Source organism: Bombina bombina, chromosome 2 (genome assembly GCF_027579735.1).
Source record: "Bombina bombina isolate aBomBom1 chromosome 2, aBomBom1.pri, whole genome shotgun sequence".
Classification (NCBI taxonomy): Eukaryota; Metazoa; Chordata; class Amphibia; order Anura; family Bombinatoridae; genus Bombina; species Bombina bombina.
This window is the reverse complement of record NC_069500.1, coordinates 302,251,012-302,263,793: the sequence shown is the minus strand read 5'-3', so window position 1 is coordinate 302,263,793 and position 12,782 is coordinate 302,251,012. Positions and strand designations below refer to the sequence as shown.

At 34.3% G+C, this 12,782-nt stretch overlaps 1 protein-coding gene across 4 annotated transcripts in view; it reads left to right on the top strand.

Moving 5' to 3' along the window:
• The window catches only part of ZNF608 (zinc finger protein 608), a 70,296-nt gene that overhangs the window by 47,958 nt on the left and 9,556 nt on the right, over positions 1 to 12,782 (top strand). For all 4 annotated transcript variants that reach the window (XM_053701618.1, XM_053701620.1, XM_053701617.1 and 1 more), the window contains exon 4: positions 12,535 to 12,622. In XM_053701618.1, coding sequence (XP_053557593.1) covers positions 12,535 to 12,622 — 88 coding nt within the window. The remainder of the gene's footprint in view (positions 1 to 12,534; positions 12,623 to 12,782) is intronic.

Genomic DNA, 12,782 nt, shown 5'->3' with positions numbered 1-12,782 from the left:
AGAAATGTTTTGTAAAACTACAAAGTATTTCTTGTAAGAATACATTGCTAGTTCCAATGATACTGTCACTACCTATTACGGGTATTGCACATCTCTGTGTTTGGTTTTTCTTGCATCACTTATCAAGCACAAGATAGTTGGCTAAATCTTTGTAATAAATATTTGTACAGATATTATCAACACCACCAAGACTATCACCCTGGGTTGATTATCAAAACGGTATTTCACTTACTGAAATGGAAAAAGCTCGGATTTAAAGGGCTTTAATTCAATTAGGTCTGTATCCCCTAAAACGCTTTTTAGTGATCCCTTCCATTGTCTAAAAAAGACATAAAATACATTTATTATCCCCTAAGTTATTGGAGTTGTCACCTTTTTAATTGCAGGATTTATCACAGCACTGCAGAATATGTTGGCACTTTATAAATAAAGTATAACAATAATTATAAAAAGAAAAGAATTTGTTCAGCCAGCACAATGTTTTTTCTTCTTCTGCTTGGTTTAAACTATCTTAAGATATTTTTTTCATGCAGAATGGTGTATTAAATTACAAGGATTTGTACGTTTTTGGCTGTTGAAAGACGTTATTAGGTAGCATTTTAACACTACCGCTAACTCAATATTTATCAGCTGAGGATACACGAGCATCTCAACAGTTTATTGTGAATGTGTCCATATATTTGAACTGGAATACAACAGCTTTTTTTATTTTGTTTTACAATGGACATTTAGAAAGATAAAATCACTGGGAAGTATGTAGATGTACTAATTATTGTAATCTTAAAATTATATTCTTACTTTTACTTAATTAGTATAATTTTGTCTATCTTCTGTCTATCTATCTGTCTATCTATCTAGTGTTTTGTATACTCCTATGTATGTAAACAGGATTACTTTTCCTCTCTTAAGTATGTCTCATTTTATGTTTATTATGTTTCTAAGATACTACATTATTTGCTTTTGATCCCTTTGGTTTTAAGTGAATGACAGCTGAAAAGGAAAGCTTCTGTATCTAGGGATTTAATAAAAGGAGACTTCAGTCATTTTGGCGCCCTTCAGATTGAATAACCTTTAGAGGCCTAGCCAATTTCTGCCCCAGAAAATGCTGTTTTAAGCCTATTTAAAATCTTAAATGAGAAATAAAAAAGCTTATGTTGAGCTGAATTCAATTGAGCAGCAGTGAAATAATCACAGTATTGTCACAGTATTGTTGTTATCATCGTTTAATTTTAATGTTGTGGGCTTTTCCCAAGTGTTTATTTTTTACATTTAATAGGGTTTTGAATACTTTTTGCTATCTCACCATTTACAGTTTTGTGTGCGCCATAGACACCATGTTCTTCTGTGTGTGTGTATATATATATATATATGTGTGTGTATAAACTTTTTTTACCAAAATTGATGTTTTTAATAGTATATAACTTGCAAATAGGTTAAGAACTAAAAGGTTATTAGTAAGATTTTCAGATCCTTGTTTTAAAATATGTAATTATTCATTGGAAAACTAGAATCTGTAATATAATGTGCACAGTGGGGAGAAATTGATATGTAAAATCCTAATTGTGCTGGTATTGTCTACTGTAAGGATTCAACAGGGTCCCTATGGTTCTGCTTTCTGTGTTAAATAGATTTTGAATGTAAGTCAATTTAGGCCAGCCAGACAACAGTAGTCCATTTTTCTCTTTCAAACACTGGACTTGCATCAGAAAAAAATGATAAAATAATGTGGATAATAGAAACCCTGCAGTTTGAATCAAGTCTAATAGGACAAGACTCTACAACTGTCAAATGGTGTGATTGATTGACATCTACTTTACAGTCCCTTGAGCAAAGCAATATAGTTCTTGCCTCTTCTGAGAAGATTTCACGTGCCACTCAGGGTTGCAGATTATCTGCTAGGAGAGCCAATAACTTAGATAAAACACATTATGGGTAATGATGTTTACCGAAACAAGTGCCTGGAATATATCTCCATGAAAACAATCATTCATTGTATGCATAGTAACAAGACAAAGATTGCATTTATTTTATTTGCATTCATTTTATAACACTACATGTACATTGAGTGTATTACAAAAATGTAATTTAAAGTCAGACACACACGTCTATGTGTATACAGTATATATGTGTGTGTGTATATAAAAAAAATATATATATATATATACACACACACCAGGGGTCGATAAATCTGTTTAAAGTTTTGGAGTCAGTAAGAATACTTAGTAGACAGTGGTATCTGTATACAGGTCTATGGAGAATAACCCAAAAAGTTAAGAGCCAGGGGTAAAATTCGAGGAGCCAGTGGCTCCTGGGTTTGTCAAGCCCTGACATTCTCTCTCACACACACACACACACACACACACATATATTAATCTGAATAGATTTGAATACAAAGTAAAGCTTGAATTATTTTAGGTGCTCTAAATTCCTACAGGAGATAAAATCTATATAGCATTACTGATAAATATTCAGAGCTATATTTCAGAAGTGAAAGGCCGGAATGTACCGTATTTATTCCTTTTTATCTGCAACTTGGTGGTGTTCGTTAGGTGTGCTATCTTTGTTGGAACATAGTACTGATAAAGGTAATTATTAGAAGATGGTGACAAATTAAATGACATCTTTTGTAAATGAGCATTTTAGATTTAAATATGTTCCCTTATTTTACTATGTGTTATGCATAAAGTTAAACCACTAGGATGACCCCATTCTGTTCCGAATCCAGATAAGAATATTGCCAGTGTAATGCTATTCCTGACCAAATATTTAACTTTGCTTAGAAACTAAGTGCTTCATTATTTTGCCTATTTTTCCTATAGTTTACAATGGAAAATTATAGTTTTTCTTCTTTGCCTAAAGAAGCTGGGGGTATATTTCTATTGAATTTAGAACTCTGACCATCTTATATGCCTCAATTGCTTGAAACATGCTGTACCCAATTGTCCATAGCAAAGGAGGAAACAACTTTTCAAGGGGTGTGTCCCAATGCCTAATTCAGCACAAAGTTTACCAACAAAATGACACGTTTAAGTGGTTTTAAACATTTTATTTTTTATGCAAATCTTTTGCAGTACAAAAAAATGTGAGAAAGCAATCCGTTGCGGGGGGGGGGGGGGGGTTGGGTGTCTAAATGAATTTCACTGGCAATACTACCACCGAACTAAAATTTATGACAATATTACACTACAATTACCTGATATTAAAGGGACACTAAAGTTATTTTTTATGATTCAGATTTTTAACTTATAAAAAAAATAAAAAAGTCCAATGTAGTTCTATTATCAATTTGTGCTATCAACCCTACAGTACTGTGTGTGTTTTTAACCCAGAAAATGAGTTAAGCACACAGTAACTCGTAACCCGCAAATCACTGCTGGTCCGGTTCAATACCTGCTGGTGATCCACTCAGCAGGGCTAGTTCCACATCAGAGTTGTGCGACTATAGCTGGTGATTGGATAATTAACAGGTTCCATTTGGGACATGCAGTGCTCCGCTAGTCGTAAATGGCCATAGTGCTGTTTGTTAAATGCACAGAAGTGTAGGGTAGATAGTTTAACCCCTTAAGGACAAGGCCATTTTTCAATTTCTTTCCCTGAAGGACCAGGGCTATTTTTAAATTTCTGCGGTGTTTGTGTTTAGCTGTAATTTTCCTCTTACTCATTTACTGTACCCATACATATTATATACCGTTTTTCTCGCCATTAAATGGACTTTCTAAAGATACCATTATTTTTATCATATCTTATCATTTACTTTAAAAAAATGATAAAATATGAGGAAAAAATGAAAAAAAACACACTTTTTCTAAATTTGACCCCCACAATCTGTTACACATCTACAACCACCAAAAAACACCCATGCTAAATAGTTTCTAAATTTTGTCCTGAGTTTAGAAATACCCAATGTTTACATGTCCTTTGGTTTTTTTTGCAAGTTATAGGGCAATAAATACAAGAAGCACTTTGCTATTTCCAAACCACTTTTTTTTCAAAATTGGCGCTAGTTACATTGGAACACTGATATCTTTCAGGAATCCCTGAATATCCATTGACATGTATATATTTTTTTAGAAGACATCCCAAAGTATTGATGTAGGCCCATTTTGGTATATTTCATGCCACCATTTCACCACCAAATGCAATCAAATAAAAAAAAAATGTTCACAAACTTTAGGTTTCTCACTGAAATTATTTACAAACAACTTGTGCAATTATGGCATAAATGGTTGTAAATGCTTCTCTGGGATCCCCTTTGTTCAGAAATAGCAGACATATATGACTTTGGCGTTGCTTTTTGGTAATTAGAAGGCCGCTAAATGCCACTGCGCATCACACGTGTATTATGCCCAGCAGTGAAGGGGTTAATTAGGGAGCATGTAGGGAGCGTCTAGGGTTAATTTTATCTTTAGTGTAGTGTAGTAGACAACCCCAAGTATTGATCTAGGCCCATCTTGGTATATTTCATGCTACCATTTCACCGCTAAATGCGATCAAATAAAAAAAAACGTAAATTTTTTTACAATTTTAGATTTCTCACTGAAATTATTTACAAACAACTTTTGCAAGTATGGCATAAATGATTGTAAATGCTTCTCTGGGATCCCCTTTGTTCAGAAATAGCAGACATATATAGCTTTGGCGTTGCTTTTTGGTAATTATAAGGCCGCTAAATGCCGCTGCGCACCACACGTGTATTATGCCCAGCAGTGCAGGGGTTAATTAGGTCATTTGTAGGGAGCTTGCAGGGTTAATTTTAGCTTTAGCGCAGAGATCAGCCTCCCACCTGACACATCACACCCCAGGATCCCTCCCAAACAGCTCTCTTCCCTCCCCCATCCCACAATTGTCCCTGCCATCTTAAGTACTGGCAGAAAGTCTGCCAGTACTAAAATAAAAGGTGTATTTAAAAAAAATGTATAGCATATTTACATATGCAGCGGTGTAGGATGCCCCCCCAAACAGCTCTCTACCCTTCACCTCTAACTTACTGGGAGCCATCTTGGGTACTGGCAGCTGTCTGCAGTGAAGCAGTGAAGCAGTTCCCACCCGCTCCCTCCCCGTGCACGTGCCCGCCCCCGTGCACGCGCGCGCTCCGGTGCACGCTCCCGACAACCCCGCCCGCGATCCCGCCCCCTTCTGTCTTCAGCCTTTCATCGATGGCCGCCCACCCGCCTCCCACGTCAGCTCCCACCCACCAACGATTGCGGCCATCGATGCCGGTGCAGAGAGGGCCACAGAGTGGCTCTCTCTGCATCGGATGGGGGAAAAATGTTATTGCAGGATGCCTCGATATCGAGGCATCACTGCAATAACTGTAAAGCGGCTGGAAGCGATCAGGATCTCTTCCAGCCGCTTTAATCCCCAAAGTCGTACAGGGTACGTCGCTGGTCTTTTAAGACCAGGTTGTGTGCGACGTACCCTGTACGACTTGTGTCGTTAAGGGGTTAAAATGCTCTAACACAGGGTTCTTGAAACTACTGGGTGGCTACACCATGTTTTTACTGGGTCGCAGCTTGTGTGTGTGTTGTAGGAGAGTGTGTGTGTTATTACACTTTTAAGTTTGACTACAATCAGGAATAACGTATGCACACACTTTAGTCCCTTTGACAAAAATTGCAGCTAACTTGTATATTGCTTCCGAAATTTTCAGACCAAGCAAAAATATAGGGTCGCAAAGTTAATTGGTATCATGGTACTGAGTCTTGGGTAAAAAAAAGTTTGAAGAACCCTGCTCTAACATCAGAGCATGTAATTTTACACTATTATGACCCTTTATGTAACATTTATGAAATAAAATGTTAGATGATTACAAAGAATCACACAGCCCCCACCTACTGCATAATGCCACTTATCTGGCAATGTTTTCTGAGAATAAGACTGGCTTTTATGTTACTGACTTTTTGTTAAGTTCAAACATGTTTTTATGTCACAGAATGTGCCAGCAATACCTCCAATCATAATAAGAAACCCACAGTTAAAACATAACCATGGCATATAGATGGGGTGGGACTACACTGGGCAGTAGGCATACATACATACTTCATTCTGGAACCTATTGAAGGAAAAAACAAACCATTGTAATGTATGAATAAATAAAAATAAGACCTTTGAGCACTGGTATTCCTTTATCTGGTGCATTGTGCCTGTTATACTAGAGCACCAAGTCAACTACTACAGTTTTCTAGTGTGTATATATCAATGGATAAATGGAATATTAAACAGATGTGTATATTGGTATCTATCACACATCTGTATGACATCATTATACAAATTATAAATCCTCTGTATTGTACCATTGAATACTCTTTGTATTATTAACTTTAAAAAGCACTGCCATGTCCCGTCATTTTTACAGAAGTAATACAATGAAACATGGACCTTGCAACAAAGGGAAGATTGATACTACCAGAAATAATGGGGGACCTTGAACATTACATTGTGTATTAAACCACAAAGGCTGTTTTTTCCTTTACTTGGTATCAAACTCCAATTGACATAACAATTGATCACATATATATGTAGAAAATAGCAACAAGAATCTGATTTTCTATAGATTTTTCTTTAACAGGAAAATGTTCTTTTCTTGTAGGGGATTAAATAGAACATTTCTGCCATCTGTGATTTTTGTGCCTCTGTGTTTTCAAGTAAAGACATAATGGAGGAGTGATCTAGTAAAGGCAGTTGCAGCTCTTTAAAGAATTGCTTATTAGGAGTCTTTATGATTTACTGAGGCCTCAGCTGGCTGCCAGCAGAGGTTTAGGAATGTGTTCTCCAGGGTCTGGTAGCAAAAGATGAAAAGGACCCAGTGCTGGCACAAAAGCAAATAAATGCTTTGACTTTAACTAAAACATCATAATTTATGAGCCTGCTTTCCACACTCTCTAGCACAGCATGAATAGATAACATCTTTTAGTCTTGCTTAGAATATTTGCTGCTTTGGAACATCTCTTTTTAAAGCTAAGTAAGAAAAGTCATCTTCTCACCTGCACATTTTTTATTTATTTAAAGTAATATAGGTTTGCAGATTTTAGTGCAAGTTCATACTTTTTTACAACACCCTGCTATGTGGAATGTATCATTAGTTATGTGCAATGATGTACTGCAGCTTTTATGACATCTTCCAGCCTAAGTCCCTCTCCATCTGCTTTAACACTTTTTTATTTTCTGGCTGTGATTCTGAGCATATAATCTTGATTCTGCTTGTAAAATGGCTCCACTGATGAGCTCAGTGAATTTCTTTTGTGAGTTGCTTTTGTTTGGCTGAGTTTTCTCAAGGGCCTTTAGTTGAAAGTGATGATTTCCTTTCTAATGTGAAGTCTAAAAGAATAGGGATTTAATGTTGGATTGTTAACTGTTCAGGCCCATGTCACAATGCAGTCTTGTATGAACTTCAGATTAGTCTACAAAAATGTTAGTACATGGAGAATAGCACTGCACAATCTGTTGGCACTCTACAAATAACTGTCAATAACTATGTCATTACCACATACAACATGACATAGGTAAACAGTAGACTACAAAGAACATTTTCTTATTTCAAAAATTTTCAGGGACACTAAAAAAAATTAGGTGATGCACTAAAGTTATATAATAACTATAGAGTTTCAAAATGCTTATTTTTCACAAAGCACCATATTTTTGTATATATCAAGTATAATGCATCAGCAATATAGAATGTTTGTAAATTATGTTCAGAACCTAGTGTGACGTTATTATTTAACATCAAACCCAGTAAGAAACACATTTTCTTGTTTTTTTTGGTTGTTGTTATTATTTAACATCCATCCATATACAGTAAACTGTAAACTGTTTATCTGGGTTAAATGCAGATGAAGAAAGACTATAGATAATCAAATTATAATAAATATTTCAGAAAACAGATTATATTTTAAGACCGGTTTCTATCAAAACCTGGATCCCAACTTTTTGCGAGAAAAGTCTACATAAATAAGTATTTGTTTCATGGAAAAATAGCTAAATATGAATTTTTTTTACTGTCTTTTCACTTTTTAGCAATATCCTTTTATCCTTAATAATATTACTATTTGTTGGTCACTCTATCTTTCTCAGGCCAAGCAGTTTTAATTTTTGAGCCTTATTTTATCAACATAACTAGACAATTAGCGATTTCATATGACACATTAGCACAACTGCTCAATTTGCTGGTATATTTTGCCTTTTATACACTATTAAGCATCTGAGCTATGTCAGGAGATCTCAGTGAGTGATATACGTCTAATGAAAATTAAATATCTCTTTGCCCCTTACTTTGTATCTGTCTTGTTTGTTGTGTTTCTTTTTCTATGTAAAGAAGCCATTTTGTGATAGAAGCGGCAGACATAGAATATGTAATTAATGCAAAGTACAGGAAGCCAGTGTGACAGATAAGCTGATAGCTTTGCAATCTATTACTTGTCTAAACTGGTTTGAGGGACTCGAGGAAAGTTTTTTTTTTTTTTTTTTTTCTTCTTTTCTGCCGCTGAGCTCAAACCATGTATTAAACAGCACTACAGCAGACAACAATAACAGGCTTTGCTACTGAGGATACTGCTTTGTTCCCTGTAGCACTCATTAATTACATAATGCTTTGGACAGTGATGTATTCTCTTCCATTAACAAATATTGAATGCCCATGTGAGACTATATGTACATTAAAAAACCATTTGTTCTTTTGTGGAAAAAAAATTAACAAAAGCAATCTCAGGGTAATAACTGATTAAGAAAACTGTTGCTAGCTTTCAGGACACTACTTTATGTACATATATTACAAAATGTTTAATGTTATACCATAAATTTGTTGTTTTAAAGGGGTTAACTTTACAAAGATAATTATATATATATATATCAATAATAATTAAAAAAAAACACACACATTGCTGGATAATTTATTGATTTATTACACTTGCTGCACTCTTTCTTGTAGTAGAAGACATATTCTGCATTGTTGCCATACCACATTGCTTATTGACACAATGAATTTCATTACTTCTATAGAACAATACTGTTACTATGGAAGCAAGAAAAAAAAGGAAAGCAGCAAGAGATGCTTTTAGCTGACCAGTCAACTGAATATTGACCAACTGTCTTTTCATGAGGAAGAAATAGATGGCAGTGAATAAGCTCGAGTCTAGTTTTCCAAGAAGCTGAATGATTTTCCCAAATCAATACAGCTCATCAGGCTTCAGAACAAAAGCTGCAGGGTATGCGACAGTGATTGAGGTGGTTATAGGTTCTCTTGTGTGTAAGAGCTGGCAAACCAATGGGAAAGCAATGGCCGAGTAATGCTTTTCATTGCCTTCTCTTTGTGCTTCTTGCAGTTGAGGTTTTCAAAGATCTGCATTACTGTATCACTGTTATATACAAATATATAAAGGCTATGATACACTCATCCATATGTTTGTTTAATTCAAACAAGTGATATTTTTGCCTTTTTCTACTTCTAGATTTAAATAGCTGCATAAAATATAGTTGAACATGTAAATGACTGCTACATCAATAAAGTGAAACACCATTAATAAAGCTAAAGGCTATCTACTTTGTCACTTAGATTGAAGGCCTATCTAAAGTTGCAATTTCTAGCCTTTTCAGTTTTTTAATCTGTGCTGAGTACATTAACACCAGAGCAATGTGTCTTAGAGGTTTATGACTGTAGTAGCAGCAGCTCACTAGGGCATAAAGTGTTTCATTATGCTTCTCTTTGTTAGCGTTGCCCTATCTCCTGAGCTCCATTGCAATACATTATTTGTTCAGATAAAGCCCAATGTTCAGGGTGACTAATCACAGCTCTGTGTTCCAGATGGTTTGATTACAGGATGTGGTTAAAGTGACTCTTCAAACATTTGGCTCAGCAGTAGGGCTCTTAAAAATCCCCATGATACTGTTTCTGGTCACCTGGCATATTTTACATTTCCAGTCTACTCTGTCTCTGAGTTTTGGGAAGCACCTCCTGGATGATGCAGCGTCAGTTCCTGTTAATAAAAGGCTTTTTAGTTTTAAGAATTCAGTTTAGTGATTATGTTTGTGTGCGTGACACCACAAAATTCTTTTGTATATCATTAATTTTCCATGTAAAGTAGAACATCTAATTTGCTAACTGCTCATGTCAGATACCTTAAGAAAAGCTTTTTTTCTCCACAGGACTGTTAGTAAATACATAGTTATGAAAAATACATGAATACACATTTTACCCCATTCAACTTTACTTCTTACCGACTGATGAAGTAGTTTAATTTTTTTTTTAAATGATAGAACTATTCAGTGAATTGTATTTTTCTTTTTGGTTCTAATTTAAATTTGGTTGGTTTAGCAGTGTTTTTTTTTTTTTTTCCTTTTTCTCTCTTTTTTTCCACTCTGCATTTTGATATGTGGACATGATTTATAGACTTTGAAAAAACCTTATGGTAAATAGTTAATTTGATATATATGCTAGTGGGATTTAGTATTGATAAAATTCTGTTCTTCTTCTTCGTTTGTGTACATTTAAGGGGATACTTTGTTAAAGAATTATCTCCTAAATATTTTTTTTTTTTTTAAGTGGCTTAATTCATAAGCCGTTAATAAGTGTGATTCTTAAACAGAAATAGGTTTGATAATACTCCAAACAATGTGGCTGTTAAAAAAACAACAAAAACAGAAATATAGTGAATTGAAATTAATTTACCTTTTAAAATGTGATTTAAAGGGACACTAAATCCAAAATTTTTCTTTCACGATTCAGATAGAGAATTCCAATTTACATCTATTATCTAATTTGCTTCATTCTTTAGATATCCTTTGTTGAAGATATAGCAATGCAGATGGGTGAGCCAATCACACGAGGCATCTGTGTGCAGCCACCAATCAGCAGCTACTGAGCCTATCTAGATATGCTTTTCGGCATAGGATATCAAGAAGCAAATTAGGTAATAGATGTAAATTAGAAAGTTGTTTAAAATTACATACTTTTTCTAAATCATGAAAGAAAAATTTGGGTTTTATGTCCCTTTAAAATCATTCTTATTTTATATAAAGTATTTTACTTTTTTTTTTTTTTTAAGCAAAATAACTTGAAACTAAAAACTATTGTTAAAATTTAAGGACTGTAGGAATAGAGCAATGCAATTTATAGGAGTTTAATGAGAACAACACAATTTGTGAAATTGATAATGCAATAAGTCATCACTTTTGTTGTCATGTAAAAATACTTTTCATCAAGTATGCATGTTAATATATATGCATTTTTAAAAAAATATATTTTTATAGTCGGTTAAATGCTTAAGCAAAGTATGCTCGCTTAATGGAAAACGTATGCTAGATTATTTAGGATATCAGTGTTTTTTTGGGTTAATCTAGCCAATCATAATACATTTCTGGCAGCAAACCTTAACCAATCACAATGTCGTCTTGCATTGAAGATTTGAAACCCTTCAGGGAAAGGAAATGACAAAAGCCTTTCACTAAGGACTACGTTTAAGTACTTAAGCAGACTTTCCTGTTTTTAATTTTCTTACTCTTGGAATGGTGGGGTGTTGTTTTTTTATATTTCCTTTCAAGTAGTTTTAATTATACATATGTGCTACATCAGAGACTTTGTAACACAGCACTCCAGATTTCTACATATATAGCTCAAAATGTTGTAACCTTCTGGCAATACAAATGTATTCCAGGACTGTAAATATTGAGGGCATGCTGAAGAATTTTAAGCAGCTGGAAAGGTCTTTGACACCACACGCTAGCCTGGAGAGCAAATGATCCTAAGCCTTATTAAAGCTTTTCAGTGTGGGGGTAGGAGGGTGCTAAATACAGGATGAAGACATTCACTTTACCAAATAACAATCTCATGCTGCAAACAGGAGACTTTAAAATCATTTTGTGAGCTTTTGAAATAAATTAAAATAAATGTTTTTATGCATTTTTTTTATATAGTGAATATACACACAAAACTAAACACTATATAGAACTCTACAGTATTTTAATTAATTTTTAGTATTGTGAAAACTATGCATTATCTTGTGCTAATTCAGAAGGAAAATCCACCTTCAAAGATGTGAATGTCAAAACTCTAAATATTCCATTACAGGTTTATTTCCTGGGTTTTACGCTTTTTTTAATTTTTACTACATATGTATATGCTTTGTATTTTCTCTTTGTTCCACACAGGCTAGAACAGTTTATACTACTTTTAAGAATAACACAGCACACACATCTCTTTCTAACACTTTCACCGTTTTAAAAAACAGTTATACATACTGATTTATAGTTTTACACCTAATATGTGGGCACATTTTTTTTTTTTTTTAATAAAATAATAAAAGCAACATTTAAGAGGTGTTGTTTTATGACGCAGCTAGGCAAAACCTATTTCCTACTGGCAGTTCTATCTTGATTGTGCATACACATACACAATTTCCTGTGGGTTTAAACATGAGCCCACTAAAACCAAAAAAAGGAAGTATACAGACCACAACTATTAAAAGCAAATCCTACTGAATGTCTAAATGTGCTTTAAAAATGATTAAAAAAAATATGAATTCAAAAGCATTTTTTCCCTCCCAGGTGTACTGGTCGTAAATGTCACATGGCGGAACAAGACCTATGTAGGGACATTACTGGATTGTACAAAGCATGACTGGGCTCCTCCAAGGTAAACTTCTGTTTTGAACAAAGCCTAATGAATGACACAGATTAATATCTCCTTTACTTACAATGGTTTTATCATTTTTAAGTCTTAGGAATTGTATATATTTTCAAATGTTTTTGTAGACTGTAAGATAGACATAATATTAAACTGCAAATTTTCTACA